The 21,405-nt window shown below is 40.1% G+C and overlaps 1 protein-coding gene across 7 annotated transcripts in view; it reads left to right on the forward strand.

Moving 5' to 3' along the window:
* Positions 1-21,405, forward strand: part of LOC119912376 (adhesion G protein-coupled receptor L3-like) — a 224,473-nt gene that overhangs the window by 130,329 nt on the left and 72,739 nt on the right. For all 7 annotated transcript variants that reach the window (XM_038731552.1, XM_038731549.1, XM_038731551.1 and 4 more), the window contains 3 exons: positions 550-1,350; positions 16,311-16,664; positions 20,278-20,381. In XM_038731552.1, coding sequence (XP_038587480.1) covers positions 550-1,350; positions 16,311-16,664; positions 20,278-20,381 — 1,259 coding nt within the window. The remainder of the gene's footprint in view (positions 1-549; positions 1,351-16,310; positions 16,665-20,277; positions 20,382-21,405) is intronic.

The following is a 21,405-nucleotide window of genomic DNA, read 5'->3' on the forward strand; positions in this document are numbered from 1 at the left end:
CAGCATCTTCTGACTTGTTTCTGCTCTACATTAAGTCAGAAGCGATAACCCTCATTTAATCTATTCACCCCTCCCTACAAACCCTACATCTGTTCGTTTAGTGACATTGTAAACTAATTGCCTTCAGGCTCAGAGACTAACAGTACGGTACAGCAGTACATAATTGAAACCAAAACAGCACTTATTGAATTTGAGACACAGTTATGAAATAATGAAAAAGGGTAGTTGTGTTTGTATATTGGCTATTTCCCTTTAAATTTGAATTTACATGCATTGAATAATCTAAAACTGGAGTAAGTGATCACATTACTAATTGCAATCTTTGTCTGACAATCAGTAATCTTTTATGCATTTAATCTAAATCTGATCATCATCATCAACATTGATGAAGAATGGTGTGGTTCAAGATCTTGGCCCTTTACAGTGGATAAGATTGAGCTGCAGATGTGAACTTTCGTGTCGTTGCATCCACTTGCTTTTTTAATTATTGATGTATAATACCTGCCAATGTAACTCTGTACTTGTCTTTCCCCTATTTTGGCTCCTCAGTATTCCTGTGCCCAGGGCTTCTGCGCAGGGTGTACCAGAGCGAGCACCTCTTTGAATCGGACCACCAGTCAGGAGCCTGGTGCAAAGACCCTCTCCAAGCCTCCGATAAGATTTACTACATGCCCTGGACACCCTATCGCACTGACACTTTGACAGAATATTCCTCCAAAGAAGACTTCATCGCCGGAAGGCCAACAACAACCTACAAGCTCCCACATCGTGTTGATGGAACAGGCTTTGTGGTCTATGATGGGGCGCTCTTCTTCAACAAGGAGCGCACGCGAAACATTGTCAAGTTTGACCTGCGGACTCGTATCAAGAGCGGCGAGGCCATCATTGCCAACGCCAACTACCATGACACATCTCCATACCGCTGGGGAGGAAAGTCCGACATTGACTTGGCTGTTGACGAAAATGGTCTTTGGGTGATTTACGCTACTGAGCAGAACAACGGGCGGATTGTCATCAGCCAGCTCAATCCCTACACATTACGTGTTGAGGGGTCCTGGGACACATCTTATGACAAGCGCTCAGCATCCAACGCCTTCATGATCTGTGGAATCCTTTATGTAGTAAAGACGGTGTATGAGGACGATGACAATGAGGCAACAGGAAACAAGATTGACTACATCTATAACACAGAGCTGAGTAAAGATGGGTTTCTGGACATCCCTTTCCCCAACTCCTACCAGTACATTGCTGCAGTGGATTACAATCCCAGGGACAACCTGCTGTACGTTTGGAACAATTACCATGTCGTGAAGTACTCTCTGGACTTTGGAGCGCTGGACAACAGGCTCGGTAAGACCAAAACATTTATACAATAGTCATACATGTTTTACTGTCATTTCCAGTACGTGGGTCATTGCAATACAGTGTTTTACAGTGGTTGCAATGTGCTAAAATGTTGTTCTACGCTATATTTAAAATGGCTTTAATGTGTTTAATTTGTTTTTACTCAAACTTACAAAAAGAATACCGTCCATATTGTCATGACATTTTAAAAGGATTTTACTGGTATAGGAAGGAGGATAAACCCTAAGAAATTTGGTGATCCAACATCGAACATCTTTCTGCTTGACCACAACAAATGCAATTAAAATTTAATAGACACAGTACCAGCTTACTATGCAAACTCCTAACTCCCCAGGGGATGAACCTAGACCTCTCCATGGCACCACCTACAAGCCAAAGTCCCTTTGAACACAAGTTATCCTTTGGCTAGACTGCTTAGAAATTTGCTTGAGATCTTCATGTTACCAAAAGAATAAATTGTTTTGCCCATAATGACCCACTTGGTCTACTCACACTCTTAGAACAAACTACATTATTAGCCTTGTTGCTTGAAAGTGCTCTGAGAAAAGCAACATTCTCAGCGTGTTGTTTGTGCCGGCCCACACTTAAGTATTGTGGGATGTAAATAACAGCTTGGCATGGTAAGCTTTTGCACTTTAAGTCTTGTTTTGTTTTTTCGTATTCATATTTTGTAGGAAAGTGCAAAAACGTAATATAAAAAGTACAGATGGGTGGCAAATTGATGGAAAAACTAAAATAAAAGAGTGGAGAAACATGTCAAATGCAGACACTTCTGTGCACCAAGGTTCACTGAATCATTTGGTAAGTATGAAAATGAACAAAATGCTATGGCCTTTACAGTCAACAGATCTCAACCTAGTTTCGCACCCATGGCAGATTTTGGACCAAAGTATAAGGCAGTGCTCTCCACCACCATTTCCATAACGCCAAACAATATGATATAAACTTTCATATTCAAATCTATTTAGTGATGTCTCTGACCCTGATGATAAATGTCATTTTGTTTTGTCTGGCTATGGTTGTTTTTCTTTCTGCTATCTATCTATCTGCTGTACTCAGGTATGTCTCACGAAAGAGATTGTGAGCTCAGTGAGATTACCTGATTAACTAAAGGTGGTATAAATAAATTAGTTCAATAGAGTTCCCCAGACATGGCAAGGAGCACTGAAGCTGATACTAAGACACATCATGTTGGATTTTCCTGTAATTGGTCACCCGTCTGTGTGTGTGTGTGTATATATATATATATATATATATATATATATATATATATATATATATATATATATATATATATATATATATATATATATATATTGTATGTGTGTGTATGTAGCACCTCAGGATAGTGTGGGTAGGCGATAATTGCCAATGGACTTCTGCTCTATGTGTTACTTCTGTACTTTTAATCACCAAAATGGAAATGAAATAAAGTTAAGCACCCACATTGATACTGTTGATAGATACTAAATAATCATTAGCATAAATCCTTCAACCTTCTAGCAGTCATATAATGAGCTTTATCAATTCTCATTTAACAATATGAGGAAATATTTGTCAGGCACAAAACAATATAAATTATAAACAATTTAACTTGAAGTCAATGACACATTGGGTGTTTTACACTGTAACTATTCCACTCTTTGTGTGTCAGCCACAAGCTTTTACTCACTCTAGCTGTTGCCTTTGCAAAAGAACAAGTGACTGCACACATTAAACTTCCCAAAAGTCTTTTGAAAAGTCTAATTTCTCCACTCCATTGTTCTTTTTATAAATTGGCGCTTGTTGAGAAGCATGAAACGGGAAAAAAAGAACCTGTTTTGACACACCAAGGTAATTCTTTGCGCTATCTCATCAACAGCTCTAGTCAAAAATGTCACAAGTTATTTGACTGTGAAGTCCCTACCTCTGCTTTCTCCTCTGGAGCTTTCGCTACCTGCCGCTTGCCAGTTTAATTTATTTTCCTTAGCTGGCTGCTACTCTACCTCAAATCTTTTTCATACACTGAGGCCTGCTTCAACACAGCCCGTAATATATTCATTCATTCAGTGACCATGCTTACATTGTTTGGTTTTGATGATACACTGCTACACTTAATACAATTTGTTGTATTTAAGGAAAGTGAAATGGTGTTTTCATGCGCTTTCTGTATTAAATGATTATCCATCACATTTTAACACGGATACTCAATGTACACACACATTCACATGCAAATGCAAATTCTCTGAACTAGACTTCCTGGAGAGATGTTGAGTAGTGTGTTTGGCTGCTGTTGTGCAGAATAGGCGGCCCTCCAAAGAGGCTGCTGCATGAATATAGATAGTAAAATGTTGCATTAAGTGGATGGATGGAGTCAACGAACAAATATAAATGTCAGATAAACAGTCTGATAAGAAATGAAAGAGTGATTGAATGGACTGCGGAGTAATAAACCGTTTCATTTGATCTACTTCGAGACCAAGACTTATTCTTGTTAAAGGGAGTGTTTTTAGCTGTGCACATTTTCCACGCACTTGTCTCTTGAGAAGCCCAATTTTGAGATAGGATAGCTAGAACAAAATGGTTTAAATCAGCGTCATTGTAGACCACGTCACTGCACACAAATTAGTCTATATTTGCTGCCAAATCACATAGTTTGCACAATTTACATGCAACTCCAGCGAGGACGCTGCTGTGAAAGAGCAAGTGTGTGGAAGGATGAGTATTTTGAAACCATTTAAACGCAAACATCCTTTACCAAGAAGGAAAGCTTGAAACAAAAGAGTTTTACTAGCTTGACCTAAAGCAACGTTATTGAATTAAAAAAGGCAACACAACTGATGACCTAAATTTGGAACTTTTGCTGTTATTCAGTGAGCCCCAAGATTTGAGTAGGTAAACCAGCAGGCTAGCGCACTATGTGGAGTCTAAAGCAAACTTTCCTTTTGCTGCAAACATAAGCTTTTGAAATTTGACTCAGTGCCGTGATCATCATGACTGTTAACAATTCCCACAAATGTTTCATTCTGTGATCGCTCTAACACAAGCTCATTTCCACTTGTGCCTCCACCTCCTTGAGCATGCATGACCTGCCATACAAGTGGAGCATGGGATATGGGCATCAGAGCAGGAGAGAAATGGCCAGGCCCCCACAGCTGGGGCCCGTGCCGGATGCCGAACCACATGGGCCAGGGCACAGCACATGCTACAGGGCAGTAGGCAGGGCTAGGGTAATGATGTAGATGCTTTTTGATCTCTTTCAGCAAAGGATATTTTAGTATTCCTTCAGTGCTTTGGTAGAAGGTAGAAGGGAGTTGTTTCTTTACCTCACCAAAAGAAAATGTGAATAACATTTTTATGATATTGATAAAAAGAAACCTATTTTTCCTGCATTTAGAATACTCCCCACAATTGGTTTAGCAGTTGCTAAAGTCTCTTCAACAGACAGAGCAATATTTTTGTCCAAGCACCCTGTTTTCAAGGACAGATGACCTATGCCAAAGAGTGCTTCCATGACAACTCCACTGATAATTATATTCACTCAATTGGTGACAAAAAAAGTGCTCCACAGTAAGCTATTAGCAGGCAGATATAAAAGCTCTCTTACCATTACTCCCCCTTACATGATCACATTCAATGCAGAATATGCAAGGACAACTGAGAAATTAATTTTTCTATGGTCATTTAAAAACATAAAAGAAGCCAGCCACAAAGCCTTACATACAGCACATACAATATTTGATTAGCCAGGAGTGTACGAGAAAATGGAACAAATTCTAGGAAAATTTGACTTTTTCCCTATCAGTAAATGTAAAATATGCAAACTCATTTACACAGGCCACAATGGCCCCTCCAGAGGGTTGTTAATCTTCCGACTGTTGTGGCAGTTCATTGTCTCCCAACTGTCTAATGACCCGGTTCTCCAGATCCACCATTTGGAGTGTTCTGGTTCAGCTCATCAGTCCAACCCACTGAGGACAAATAGTCACAACTGACGCAGGGCCTCGCAAGCAGCTCTGAGTGGAAAAAGTTGCATGAAGTTGGCGTCAAGATAGCAAGTAGTATAACTGCTACTGACCAGGCAAGGAAGGTCACAACCAGTACATCACATCATCTCAATACTTTCTTGTCACTGCTCAACAAAGCATCCACCCACCCATTCTCTTAACCACATGTACTGTTCTGTGTCATCCTGTTCTGGGTCATCATACCAGTTAAGGCCCAAGGATAATCACAAATAATATATCTAATGAAGTTTCTAGATTATTAATACCATATATACATATATATATATATATACCATAAATTTGTGTACACATTTTACATCTTTTAAATTCTGTAAAATTATCAAATATTATATGTTAGATGGCAAACAACTATTGGATGGATTGCCATGAAATTTTGTACAGATATTCCTGTTCCCTGATTAATTGTGGCAAGCATGTTAGCACTGTCACATTAGCATTTAGCTCAAAGCACCACTTTGCTTATGTGCAGCCTCAAAGAGCTGCTGGCATAGCTGTAGACTCTCAATTTTTGGTTTAGATAAGCACATTCACTTTTAGGGCTGAACAGTTAATCGAAAGTTTGTTGAAATTGTAGGAGACGCAATATTTGTTTTGTAAGGTGATGTGATGTGTGTCAAAACAGCCTACCATTTTAAATTCAATATTGCCGTGCTGCAGAAATGCCCTGGCAGTGACTGTGTTTTAACAACTCAAAAATTCAATCAGACTGAACCAAAGAATATGGAATATATCTCATATTCTGCATTGTGACACAACTGTATATGCTCTGTTTTGAGATTGCTGCATGCCACAGTCTCAGTCGAATTTACTCCAAAGTAGTTAGTAGATGGTGTTAGTAACTAAATTTAAACCAAATAAGATTCATGTGCTTGCAGTGAATTGCGCTACTGTACTGTTCCTGAAGAAATGACTCCTGGCCTCACCTTTACCAAAATAACCTCTGAGCTGTCTTCCACAGTGAGCATGAGGCACTAGCTGCATTGACACCACAGAGCTGCAAAGACGAGGGCAGCCACATGAGAAAATTTGCCTCAGTCTCACACGCCAGCCAGCAGCACTAATATGCAGTCATAAGATAAAAATCCATGCTGCTTATGCTGCAGCATATGTAGGTTAGATGCAATTTTTTCGCAGCGAATCAAGGATCATGCCATTTTGGCGATATGGGGGTCTGATTTTACATAGAACTACCAGTTTTCTCCAAATTAGTTAATATACAGCCTATTACAATATACATTCCAACGTTTAATGCTGTAAGTAAACATGTAAAAAAAAACTTTCAATAAATGTTTTTAAAAGTGCGTGAATAAATCCAAAATTGTAACCCTAACCCTGGGTCGTCAGTGCATATGTGTAGGCGTAGCGTGTGTGTGTGTGTGTGTGTGTGTGTGTGTGTGTGTGTGGTGGCGGAAGAGGAGCACTTGCGGAAGAGACGGAGCCCCGGCTTCAGTGCCGTCGTGCGGAGTTGTCCGCACCTCGCGGGACTTTCAGATAATTTATCACTGTTGATGAACCACACAAAGAATATTTTATCGTTTGTAAATAGCCGGCTACTTGAAATAGACCCGCGAGGAACCGCGACGTGCATGTAGTTGTCGGCAGCACGGCATGCAAAACTCACGCAAGACCGGTGAATGACAGGCGAGAGAGAGAGCACCTCAGTTTAGCTGAAAATTTGTACAGTGTAAGTTGAATGAATAGAGACTGTAGCTCTGCAGCTTCTCGAGATTACCCCCCCCCCCCCCCCCCCCCGCAATCGCCGTGCACAAAAACACGCATGATTCGACTATCAGTCGACTATAGGCAGGACTTGACGATTCTGACTCGACTATGTAAATTCTTAGTTGGGGACAGCCCTAGTTTGCTGATTGTGTACAGTGATTCACTTTCAGGTTTTCAGTGATCTCAATCCTTCATCTAATGCCTGAATGTGCCACTGTAGTGTAGAGTGATGCTTTTGTTGGCTCATTGTTGCATAGCATGTGGCTGTTGGTGTCATAGATACATTTCCTGTCTGGCAGTCCTGTAATTCTGCCACATGTTGCCATCTGGCCAGGGCGTGATGCCAGCCCAGCTAGCCCGGAGGGAGCCCGCAGACGTTGCGCCCCGACCTTCATGCCGAAACAGCCGATGTTTTGGACACTCAGGCCCGTCTTGGCTCTATTTGGAAGTGCCCGACACATGCTAAATTGATTAAGACTGTCTAAGCAGTAAATGCAGGCTGGCAGAGTTTGATGGAGATAATCTGAGTGTGACTCACTGTGCTCTTAAAGGCACAAACTATTATCCTTTGGGTTCCACTGCTTATGTGCTAGCCTTCCAGTACCCTTCACTGATTTTGATTGGTGTACTCTGACATGCTATTACACTTTATAGGTTGAAGTGACACCCTCATAAAATATTTTTTGTCTTGATTACAAAGCTTTAGGGAATACTTGCATAGCAATTCAAAGTAAATGCTACTATTCCACAATAAAACTGTCTTTTGCACGCTGCATGAAACCCTTTTTGAAGTCGAGGCTTAGAAATGTAGGCTACATGCTTATTTGCAGGCTACGCACTTATCACATGCCTGGTGCACCTCTTGCAGAGGGCAATTTTCTTCGAGGGAAAGTGCAAGGTTTAGGATTATAGTTAGAATGATTTTTTACACATGTACACACACACAAACACATGCACAGATGCATGGTCTTGCAAACCCTTTAATGCTTCAACACAATGGGGCTCTGTTAGTAATGCAGCTTTAGATTTTTTAGCATAGAAACAGGGAGTGCTTTGTTGGTGCTTCGGAGCCTCTTTGAATGTTTCAAGACCATATTCCATCATGTGAGAATAATTTGTAATATATTGTAAAATATAACCATTGTTACCCTATTAGTGTGTTTAGTGTGTGTGTGTGTTGCTCATCTTAGGATACTTCTGTTTTATTTCTGATATGGAAGTTCAATGAAACCTTTGCAAATTTGAGCAGGTCGGCTCATGTTTCAAGTGGTTCTGAATGTGGCATGTTCATTTGCTCTATGTGATACCCCATTATGTATCACATGATTTTGTCTGGCATCCCTCCTCCTGTATGGCCATCCATCATGGGCCTTGATCCAGAAATCATACACAGATCACCTGTGTAGCGAGAGGGGTGGCAGGCAATCCCTCAATTAAGGCCAACACCCTATCCGTCTGCTCTGACATATGCAGAAATGGGAAAAAAACATACTTATAGTAAAAGACTTTGGTGTAATGTGAAACACTGGGAGAATGAGGATTATTAGGCATAGGTACATTTGTCCCTGCCTGTGTACATATGTAAATTTCTTTTCAGTGTGTAGAGCCAAAAATTATTATTTTTATTTCCTCAGTTTTTCTTCCACTTGTTTGTTTAAATGCACAAGGTGTTTCAACCCAGCTATCCTCATGTAGCCGATCAGCTGTGCAGTGTGTGATCTAAGCAGGTAGTTGGCAGTGATTTAAAAAATGTTTCACCTGATGAATATCAAACTCAAAAGGAAAAAAAAAGTGTGTGACTAGAGGTATACTGTAGTGTGTGGGATCCTCTCCACTCTGCTCTTTCTCTATTCTACTCCTGATGTGTGTGTGTGTGTGTGTATTGCTACTGTTTCCTCTAGAGCCCCCCCAAAAATTGCCACCGTAGATTTAACAGGTTTGGTGGCACACTAGCACAAAGTGATTTATTTTGGCCAATCAGCCGAGTAAATCTGATTGGAGGCGTCTGAAGTAACTCTTTTTATCGCCAGTGTCAGAGTTTCTCTGCACAGCTTTGCCCTATCCATTTGGCCCATTCTGTTGTTGGTTGACATTCTTTTGAAAAGCCTTACTCGACGTTTATTTTGGCAAATGGTGAAACCTTGGAGGAGTGTGCCTTTCCTCTTAGGGAGCCTAAAATCCCCCTCTGCTCATGTGCTCACACTCCTGTTTTCCTTCTTGTGCTTCTCCTGGTATGTTTGACGATGTTTGGCCTTGTCAGTAGCCTGAGAGACTTGAGTTTTGGCTCTAAATAAAAACGGCATCCAACATTCTTCCATTTAGCTTAGAAAAGATGTTGCTAAGTGTGGAATTTTGTGGACTGTGGGTTTTTAATGCACACCTTTACTGTAGTGTATTGATAATGATGTGCAGATGCATGACAGATTTGCATAATGTATTTTTGATTTGGGATTTTGAGACTATTTGAGAGTATACGGAATAATAATAAATAAACATCTAATTAGCAAAATCCTCTTTTGCAAATGCTGATTAGCCTTTATGCATGCACATTAGGCAGAAAACAGCACGTTGTGCCTTTTGCACACATTTGTGCATCTGTACAGCGAATCAGTTCACCCTACAGTACTTCACTATAGTGCATATGCAAGCAGGCTTCGCTCATGTCTCCTCTGTCATTTAACTCAAACACTGCGTCTCTCCAGGCCTGTGTCCATGAGTGCCTATATATCAGCCCAGCGCATACACTTCTCCCAGCGCTGCGTGACCTCCATAGATGCCCTCTCAAGTCCCGGGAAGAGAGCTTTGGAATGAGAAATTAATTGCCAAACAATGCATAGCTCCCATCCATTACGGTTCTCATCATGTCAGATGATATCGAAGCATTACCGGATGTCTGGCTGCATAATTTACCGCACCCGCTCACCATCATCACTACTATCCCTCCACCCCCACCCACATCCCAGTTTCACTCTCTGATGGATTTGTGGGCCCGCCACAAAAGGCTCCATTAAATGACAGGACTTTTATCATCATTTTATTTTCCTACCATTCCCCTCAGCAACAGAGGACATGTGTAGCGTTTTGGTGGGATCGCATGACATAAACATGAGGGAACAGATAAGCCTTGGAGCTGAGTGAATCATGCAGTAATGAAGCATGTACTGATTTTGTGAGACAGCTTGAAATAGATGAACAAATATATGTGTGTGTGTGTGTATCTATATGCGTACACTTACTTATTTCATATCTATTGGTGTTGAGTATAAAGTTTGCCATTTATGTTTTATTAGATGTAGATTTGTTTTTCTCAAACCAATCAAAATTTGGTAGTCTGAGGCGCAAACACACGGCATCCATACACTTTCCGACGTACAGCTGGTCATAACTTGTTAACAGTTTTGTCAAAAGTCAAATGCGGGGACCTGATCAAAACCAGGCCAAGCATGTCTAGAACCTACACTGGTAAGCTTAGCTTACTTAGCTTAGACAGCTAGCTTGGTTATGTCTGAAGGTAACACAATTCACCTACAAGCATCTCTAAAGTTATATCAAACAAACAAAAACTGAAGTGTAAAATGACAAGTTGTGGAGTTAATGGGCTAGACTATTTTTTGACTTCCTGAAGTCTCCGATGGCTGGCAACCTTATGGTGATGGCAGATACTTGCTAGACTAGCAACTTTAAAGCTATAAACAACCCATAATGCAACAGTGTAGTGAATATGTACATTTCTTCTTCTCAAATACAATACAACTCCCAACCAGTAGAGCAGCAACATTGCCATCAATCCAACAAAGCATCCCACTGTGAATACTAAAGTGAAGTTTTGCAGTTTGCACCAAACCCGGCTTGAATTTCTAATAGGGCTGCAACTAACCATTATTTTCATTGTCAATTAATCTGTCAAATATTTTCTCGATAAATGAGTTACTAGTCGTTTGGTCTATAAAATGTCAGAAAATGGTGAAAATTGTTTCTCGAATCTCAAGATGATGTCCTCAAGTGTCTTGTTTGTCCACAATCCAAAGATATTCAGTTTACTGTCCTAGAGGAGCAATATTCACAAATAAAATCAGATAATTTTTTTCTTAGTAGATTGCTCAAACAGATAAATCGATTATCAAAATAGTTGTTGATTAATTTATTAGTTGACAACTAATCGATGAATAGTTGCAGCTCTAATTTATAAATGGAAATTTGACACTTGATACTTGAGATGTGCAAAAATATCAAACATTAGTTCACAGCTCTTAATGTAGCAAGGAGCGCAAACGTAATCCATTTTCCCTAAAATGTCCAAAAGAAAACCCACCCCAAGTAAATTATTAACCTGTAGTCATTAGCACTTGTGTCCAAAACACGATGCTTGCAATGATGAGAAACATCAGGACAATTAATGTACCTAAAAAGAAGTTCTGACATGAGACCTAACTTTAAGAGAAGTAGACTAAGTTACAAAGTGTAAGCAGCATCAAACAGGCCAAATGAAACAAGTATATGGTTGTAATTTATTGAGATCCGTGATAACGGATTTGGGCTTCGAGTATGCTTCACTCTAAAAATACATGTCCCAGCACCCGGAAGTCTTTAAACAGTTTAGTAGAAAGTTAATGGGTGACATCGCACAAAGACTGTCCTATATTTTCTTGTCTGTGCAAGTGCCTACTGAAGATGTAACCATGCATTAGGAGGTAATTGGGTTCAGCACGAGGTTGGAAGAGTCACTTAACCGTCTGATGTTCATTTCATTTTTACCCCCGAAAGCCCTTTCCACCTCTTTTGATCTCGAGTCTGCAGAAGTTTCTCCGAGCCGACAAGCCCGCTCTCGGTACGGAAATGGCAAGTCATATAAACCGGATTCATTTCATAATAGCATAGCAGGGTTTTTTTTTTTGTTTTTTTTTTCCTGGAGCGAAGTAGAGTGGGCTTATCTAATTGTGGAAGCCACGAGCCCTGGGATACAGTGAGAGAGGCTAATTAGTTCGAAATTAATGCTTTGAAATGAAGCACAAAGCTCTGTGTGTGGTGGAAACAGACTTCATGCGTTTGGTAAAGGGGATCTTTTGCAATAGAAGTGGAGTGTAAATGAGGAGTGGAGTTGTTGTTTCAATGAAAGGAAAGCTGGAGTACCCACAGACGTTTTTTTTTAATGAAAAGGTCACCTCTTTAGGTGTGGGAACATTCTTAAGCTCCTTAGCTTAAGAATCATGAATATCTGATAGCTGGATGTTAGTATCATTCATTTTTAATCAACTTTGTAATGCCTTTGGGAATGCATTGAACCTTAAATATACAGGAGATGAATTACTTTTAGGTTTGAGGCCATTTTATTGAATTTTATATATATATAATTGAATGATATACTCTTGCATTGTATCATTGAGCAATATCTAAAGTCCTAATACCTAATTCTAGAAGAAAAATATTGCAAAGAGGGGGATTTTATTAAGAAAACATTATTTTAAGTACAAGAGAAGAGTTCACCCATCTATAGTTATATTTATAGTTTTTTATTGGGACCTCCATTGTGTTGTTTTATAAAACTTATAACCAAAATCACATTCAAATCATCTTCTAAGGTCACTCACGAGTCCCTCAGAGCATACCAAAGTCCTGTTCACCTCGTTTGTGCTCTTGAGTTCAGTTTTTTTTTTTGTCTCTCTTCATCCCTTTGGATAGATTGGGAAAGCTGGCAAAGCAAAACAAAATGTCCTTGTGTTGTCTCCAAGGCGATAGTGCCTGCAGACTGTGGCTGCAGTCTGCTGCTGGCTTTCCTTTTTTTTGTGCTCATCTCACGGAAAAGATATACAAGTTTGCTCAAGGACACTTTCTTCTTTTCCGCTTCTGCTCTCTGTCTCTTGTGTGTGTCTTTGCAGGCGTATTTAACATGCTGCGCGTTGAAAAATAATTCAGCAGTAGGCTCAACGGGATCAACTGGAAGTATGGAATTACATTCTAGACATGGTTCCTAGTGACTTTGAATTAACCTCACGCTGTGATGGCGATTTCCTCGAGCCATATTTCTCTGTACTGTCATATAACCTCCAGCATTAAAGAAGGTTATGATAACTTTCATTATTGTTATTTAAAAAGGATTGGTAAACTAAATTCATCACATTGTCATTAATGCTGGAGGTTATCATGAAATTTAAAGCAAGACCATGTAACATTTGAAATAAGAAACAGCACATTGTTTCTTTTACAAATCAAAACATATAAATATATTATATGAACGGTCATGGTTGCATTAATTCTTGTCATATTCAAAATGTAAACTTTATGATTTAGCTGCAAACGGATTTGACAACATTGTTTAACCTAAACATTCATGCCAACAAAGCACATTGAATTGAATTGAATTGAAATTAGCCTACTCAAGCTTTTCTTGGTCTAACATGACCTGTGGCTTATAGTGGCTAATGCTAGCTTATACTAGCAATCCTAGAAATATAGATATTGCTGTTTAACTGATATTTCTGTGTCAGTTTGCTGACTATAATGACTCTTCCCTTTGTGTACTACCATACTTTAGCATATCACAGATTCATTTTTAAATGGTTTTAATCTCAAATGTAAAACAAGATGTAAACACAGCATAGGCTACTTCACCGGGAACATGTTTCCTGGCTGTGGTCCCATTCTGCCAGCTCTCGTGTTGCGTTGTGTTTACTTCTTAGTTTGTGTCACACATTCAACAAACTAACTCAGAAATATCAGCAACTTCTTTGGATAGCTATGCCCTGGATGACTGAGAATCCTCACAGAGATGCTTTAAAAACTAATATATAAACCGGTATTTCTTATTACGTCTTCCTATAAAACTGCTTAATGCATCACATATCACTGTACAGTTTACTTATATCAGTCTGGGCAGCTAAAGCAACAATCTCCCTCAGCAAAAATGTGTCCCAGACAGAATCGCTCCTGTATCAGCCGTCCTGACCAGTAGAATAATTCCCTTATCCTAATAGGTCCATCTGCACACCTTTTTAGCCACTAGCGTATCTGAGCCTGTGCACTGTGACCATTACTGACCCCAATATGAGCTGTGAATTTTCATGATCAGATTACCATCAGGTGCTCTTATGGTCTCCTTTACTATATGCAGTTTAAGCACCAGCGGCTGATTTCAATTATACTTAAAATTATGCCACTTGGTGTGACATATTTAACATCATTATCACTTCTCCTCAAATACAGATGCATAAATAAGTTATTTCATAAATAATCAAATGAATAGACCTGTGTCCTTGAAGATATTTCTCCCTACTATTTTCATGATCACTGCAGCTGAAGGATCCACTGAAATGCCGTGGCGCAGATTGATGATGATGTCTAATAGTGGTTATAGAATGTAAATGGTGATGTCTTGGTGGCTGGTGGAAATGTTAAATACCTATTTGAGCATTCATGTGATTTTTAAAGCCCTGTTGATGGGTGGTGGTGTCAGTTTATGTTGATTGATGAGGGTTTGTGCATTTGTGCTAGCTCAGTGAAGTGTTTGCATCCATATACGCTAGTGCAATCGTATCTTTTCCAAGCTCTTGTTTTTTTCAGTTTACAGCTGTATACTTTGCTGATTTGTTTTTATTTCTGTCTGTGAGACACATTTGGAAAATACATCCTGAATTACCAGGTAGTTAAGAGTTAAACAGGCTCTGCATGCCTTTAGTTCACATTGCAATTCAATTAGATTCTTCTTATAGTTCCACTTTACTGATGGAGTGCCTCCACAGGAGTGTCCAAGATACTTGCGGATCTTAAAAACACAACAAATTCTTTTGTTAGTGAGAGAAAACAAATACTTAATCAGCGTGGAACTCTTGCTGCGACGGCAACCTATTTAATCAACCTTGGCTGTCGCTGAATGCTGTTAAGCGTTGAATGCATTGACTGCTGATAGTGGTCTGGTTTGTGTCATTACAGCCTCCAGGCGTCTCTGCGTTTCCCAAAACAGTGGCACTAATTTATGCTGTCTTATTTCAGCGCTTTCAGATTCACCATACAGAGAAATCATCCGATTGCAAATTGAAACTCACTGAAGTGGATTTCAGCAGTGATGTCTGTTATCTGAGCTCTCTGGATATGTGACGTCCATTACACCCGCCACCCTAAAATCGACCCTCATTAAATTTTGTTTTGCTACCCTTCCATACAAAGATTGGGACCATTTGTCACTTTTGTCATTTTGATTGTATCTCTGCATTAGGCTGAAACAGTGCTTGTCCCAAATTGCATTTTTGCAAAGGCCCAGATCGTGTGTGTCTGTGAGAAAGTGCTCTATCATGGGAACTACAGCAATCTGCCTTTTTCCAAACCACAGACAGTAATAAGATCATGGCATATATAAATGTCAGTATAGCAAATTGAAGAATCTTAAATAATAATGCAAATGTATAATAAGGAACACAGAGCAATGTTCCTAAATAAAGATATTCCATAGCACACAGTTTCATAGAAAAGGCCTGGCTAGTGTGACCTCTGTGTGTCCTCTGACCCTCTGTGGTTTAAGTCCACACATTCATAAAAGGCCTGTAGCTAAATTAATTTGGGGCTCCTATTTTCCTATCAGGGACCCAGGGGAAGGAATATGAAGGATGTTTAGATGGGATGATTGATGACAGAGGAGTCAAGGAGGTGTATAAGAAAAGGAGTACTGAGCCAGTGTATGTGTGCATGTGTGTTAGTATTATGATAGCCCTTGTCTCCAACAGCTAAGGTAAACAACATCATTAGTAAGCACCTCCTGGAGTGTAACCACAGGGAGGACTCATCCAGGAAATAGGTATTCCAGTTTGTCCCGGCTGACCCAGAAATAGCATGTAGCTACAACACCCAGCCATTGAGAGAGATGCCCTCGTCAGCAGCTCCATTTAGACTAGACGGCTGCAAGTGTGCGTATGTGTGGTGTGTGTTAGCCAAGCCAGCAGGGGTCCCGAACTAGACACCATGCAAGCCCATGCAAGTCACACCTGCCAGTTCCAATTGATCCACTTTGAACTATCTTCTCTTAAACTGACAAATGGAAAGGAGAGTAGAATAGAACCCCCCCCCTCCCCTCTACACACTGTCATTTTTTTCATTAAAATTCCTCTCAGACATTAATGAAGTGTGACTGAAAAAAGAAAGACATTTACTCTCAATCTTCTTTCTCCAACTCTGCATTTTTCCTAGAATCTGTCAGCTCACTCTGATCCTTCTTTCCCCTTTATCCAGAAACGTCCTCCTCTGTAATGGTGTACATGGACACAACGACCACGACGACAAGGACCACCACTCGACCAACCACCGTTACCATGACAACCACCACAACCAGGACTACCACTACCAGGGTGCCTGCCACAACAACTGCATTGGCCCAGTGGCCACGGACCACGTCCACAGTAGTGGCTCCTGCCCAGACGCTGGTGGAGGGCTTGGTCCCAGAAGACAACGACAGGGCACCACCTTCCTCCAAGCTTCCCAACATCAGGGTGGAGTACTGTAATCCCCTGGTGATTATGGACATCTCCTGGCCCAAGACCAAGCAGGGTGTGATGGCAAAAATGCCATGTCCACCTGGAACCTCAGGTAATGTAGTTTTCTATAATAGTTCAAGGGCAATTCTGGTTTCATAACAACTCTTATCTTGTCTTATTTTGTAGCCATCAGTTCCTTCAGAAGATAATTGAACACAGACATAAAGAGGTTTGAGGGGGCAAGGAAAATGAGTAGCCTGAAGACCATCAACTTTTAAACACACCCCCTGGTTAGCCACATTTGTTTGGAAGATAAAATGAGGGCAATTCATTTATCTATAAACATTTTTGGGAAATAATGTGGGTCCAAGGCATGGTGGCAGCAGGTTAAGAAAGGTAGCCCAGACATTCTTCTTGCAAGCCACACATGCCACCTGTACTTGAGGGATGATCAGACCAGATGGAAGCAATGATCAGACCAGATGGAATAAATAGCTCTCCAGTTTGACTCTGGCTCTGTCCTGTGGATTATCTAAGGGTGAGCCTGGTTGCCCCGTGAAGGAAACTCATTATATCCAGGTTTGCATTCTTTTGGTCCCTCCCCAAAGCCAATGACGACTAGTGAGCGTTGGAATGCAGATCCACCGGAAAATTGAGAGTTTCACCTTCACAATCAGTTCATAACAGTGCATTACACGTTATTCCAGTAGTTTTATAGTTACATGCAGTTATCCTGATTAATCTTTGAAAACCTTTCTTTTGAAAAATGTGCAAGGGAAAAGCACATGTTGTTTCACTCTGTTATGATGTCAATACTCTTGTTAGGAGACACAGTCTACTGTGAGGCTCTTCGCCTTGATGTTGGTCGCTGGTGTGTGTTTTGTTTATGTTTATACTCTCCCCGTGGCACTAGTTCGCTCGCTTTCTGTCCTCCCTCCTCACTCTTTGTTCCTGACTCACGGGTGCAAGCCTAAAGATAGCTTAGCATCGCATGTGAATGGAAACCAGTAACTAGTACACCACACACCCATATTTATTTCCTGTCTCTCAGGACACAATTGGTGTAATTAATTAGTGGCTAAACTAATTTGTGTTAGGAATTTTGAAAGGGCTGTTGAGCTTTGTTTATCAGGCATCAGGCCATGTGTTTCTGTATATGTTGTCCCAGCTCTGACTTTCTATCAATGCTAAGAGAATGAATTCAAGTGTACATTCAGATAAAATCGATGTTGGTTGCTTTAGATATAAAAGAGTTACCTCAGAAAGTAAGAGTAGCTGAGTGCTGATCCAGCAGAATTTCCTATTGTAATGAGACCTGGCCACTGAGCTTAGACTTTTTTTAAATAAAGGCTCTGATGTTTTAAGGTTGAAGATCATTCTGAATTCTTAAAATTAAGAGATGAATTGCAATGGAAGAATGAAAGCTTAAACTTGACTGAGGTACAATAACCTAGAAACCTTGATATTATGGGTTTCTGCTGTCAGACAGTATTGTTGCATAAATAAAGCAACTCAGTCTTGGTAATAGATTATAACAAACCCAAAAGAAGAGGTGATGCAAATGACATCTTTTAAAACTGCACAAAATTGTGACTTTGTTAAGGAATTTGCTGAAACCCCCCTATCATGTTTTTTTTTTTATAGAACAAGTCACCCTAGATTGGGGAGTGACATCATACCACCAAATCTGGCTCGAAGCCTAAAGAAACTCTGTTCGTATCATCAATCAGCCACACACACACACACACACACACAGATACAGGCTTCATTAATGGGCAACACCAGCATCCGTCGAGACCTCACTAACAGCCGTCATATGGCAAGATAAGACGAACACATACCCCACCTCCCCTCGGCGAACTCTTCAAAGCCATTGCTCTTCAGACAACACTGCCAAGCAGAACACGACTGTGTGAGCTTCCTCTGCCACTCTTTGAAAGTTCCTCGAGCTCCCCTTCCATCTACCTCAATTCGCTCGCTGTCATTCGGTCTCCCCTTACATACCCCTCCGACTCCCTGTCTTACTGTCCTCTTTCATGCTCCTTCTCCTGCCTCTCAATAAAAGAGGGAATGCAGAGTTCCTTATCTTATAAACCCATCAAACATAAGGCTGTCCAAGGTGGACTGGGGAAGGAAATTGTATGTCAATCAAAATGTATATCCATTAATGCTGGCCCTCTCACCCTCCAAGTACAAGCAAGGGCAATTTAATGACGGCATGTAGCCTTGCTCTGAAAATATAGACGCAAGTTATTTCAGGTATGTGGAAGAACAAGTCAAAGACTCTTTGCTTTTGAATTCAGTGCATCCATTGGAGTCACTGCAAATAACACATACACACAAAAATGTGGTTTATACTGTCTGTCTTTTGATTAAATGTAGGGTTGCACAATTTATCTAACTGCAGTTGCAATCGCTAGTACTCACTACTCACCTACCACAGCAAACATTCAGATGTTGAACAATATGATTATTGAAAAGTTAGTGCATAGTACATTTTCTTGCACAAGGATTAAATGAATTAAAACAACCTCCTGAAATTAAACAGCTGTAACTGGATTTAATATTCAACCAGTGGTAAAATAGAATACTATAATATGAAATTATAATGAATATAGTAATTAATGTATTAACATTATACTAACGGTATACTATTAACTGAACATTATTCTTTTTATAAAATTTTATTATACTTAATCACTCATTTATACTAGTCCTCCTAAAGGTTGTGGATGGAGCCTTTGGACCGATGTAGATTTAGCCAGGATGCCATTGTGCCAATGTGTACTCCTTCTAGGTGCATTTTCCTTGATAATCAAGCAAGGAGACTCATATAACATTTGTTCCGTTATATAGCAATCACAATATTGTCCACAATGATTGAATTATGACCTTTTCTCCAAATTGTGCAGCCCAAATTAAATGGATTTAATTTATAATAACAATTAATAAGGTTAAAGGTAGGTATAACAGGGTCAGAGAGCCTTAACAGATGATGTATCTGAAGTTTTATTTCTACTAAAGCCCAGATGGAAAATTGTAACAGTCACTCCCCACAGCTCTCTCTGTCTCTCTCTCTCTCTCTCTCTCTCTCTGTCTGTCTGTCTGTCTGTCTGTCTGTCTCTATTTCTCAGCAGAGACAGTTTTTTCAAACCAGCTTAATTGACCTTTCGTGATGAATTCAGTGATGGCAGACTTAATTGGCACCTATTTTGGAGCATTTTCTTCCTCATGCAGGAGTTTGAACTGTCACACACATACAGACACTGTCTGACTTTTAATGATTAAATACAGACGCTGTCTGGGCAAGCTCGGCTGGCCTCAAGTGAAGCAACTTCATTTTAGTCACTTTAAGATAAAACCATCCAATTACATTTTCCTACAACCATTAATTGAATCACTTAAGAATTGTGTTCCTTGGGACATTGCAGTTTTATTTAGACAAGTTTTTGCAAATAAGAAAAGTGCTTGACATACAGAAGAATTGGGCATTTGTCGACAAGACTGAAAGCATTGTGTAGTCCATCACTCTATAATGGGAAAAGTGAGTTAGAAGAATGAGAAATGTGGGTAAGCGTGATTGTCTCCCAAGAGATCTTTCTGAAACACGCGTTGACAAAACATGTGTCACTGTAGCTGTCATTTACTGACATGGTTGTGTCTCTTGATCTAATAAATCCCATGGCATTGTTCTCACTAAGTCACTGTCTTTCTTCTTTCTCTAGGCGTGGCCTCACACATGTGCATGGGTCCGGAGGGATACTGGGACCCACAGGGACCCGACTTTAGCAACTGTACATCCCCTTGGGTCAACCTCATCAGCCAGAAGGTACCAATATAATGAGCAGAAAGTGTGCTAGTAATGTGACAGTTAATTTGTTTTTCTCACCAGGGATCATCACACATTTCTCTTTAGCATGCAACCTTAAAGTATAAAGATAGCTGGAAGCATTTGTTTTGTTTGACAGAACTGTGCCCTTTTAGACTGTTCTAAGAAACATTTGCCGCAGCTCACAATGCAAATCGAGAGTATATACTGCATATCGCTTTTTCTCAAAGGGCTTTAGTTTTTGTGTGTTTTCTCTTTTGTTCTTTGTATGTTCTTAACTGGTCAATTAATGTAATGGAGTAGCCGGAAGGTTTACTTAATAGAAGGGTTATGCTTGTGTGTGTGTGTGCATGTTTGGTGTGGGTGGTTGGATGGGGCGAAGTGAAAACCAATACCACAGTGCCATAGTCTAATGGACTGCTGTGGGTAACAACTAATCCAGACCACCTTCTGTCCTATGACATGATACAGCAGTTAGTTGCATCTCATATTTCTCAAGCCCAAGCGATTTGTATCTCCTCCTCTACCCCAAAGTTATTATGCAAAGCCCCATATAAAGCTTCTTATGTTTAAACCTGTAATAGAATCAAATCAGAAGAGAGGAGAAAGTGACTGCAAGTGAGGATCAGAGTTCCAGGTAATGAATTGCAGGCAATGTTGAAAATGTTCTCCCTTAAACTCATCGGACCTCGAGGCGTGCATGTTGTAACACTTATGAGCTACTCAACGGCACAAAGCTCGGCCCATTAAACAAACTGCAGTTTGCAGATATGGATGGTGAATGGCTGTTGGGGAACAAAATACAAGGGAGCAAAATTATCAGGTGCATTTCTGTGCAGCATTTGAGCGGTGCAATAAAGCTTCACTACAGGCTGCTGCTTGGGGAAAAAAATAGCTAAAGCAAAGTTAGTTCTTAACTTACTATGTAGGTTGTTGTTGCATGGATTCAACTGCGTGACTCTGATGTAGAATATTGCCTTTTAAAATCTACAGAAAGATGTGACAATCAAGTAACGCATGTATT

This window comes from Micropterus salmoides, unplaced genomic scaffold (genome assembly GCF_014851395.1).
Source record: "Micropterus salmoides isolate LMB-PRFRI ecotype aquatic unplaced genomic scaffold, ASM1485139v1 Ms_hic_scaffold_2, whole genome shotgun sequence".
In the NCBI taxonomy this organism is placed as follows: domain Eukaryota; kingdom Metazoa; phylum Chordata; class Actinopteri; order Centrarchiformes; family Centrarchidae; genus Micropterus; species Micropterus salmoides.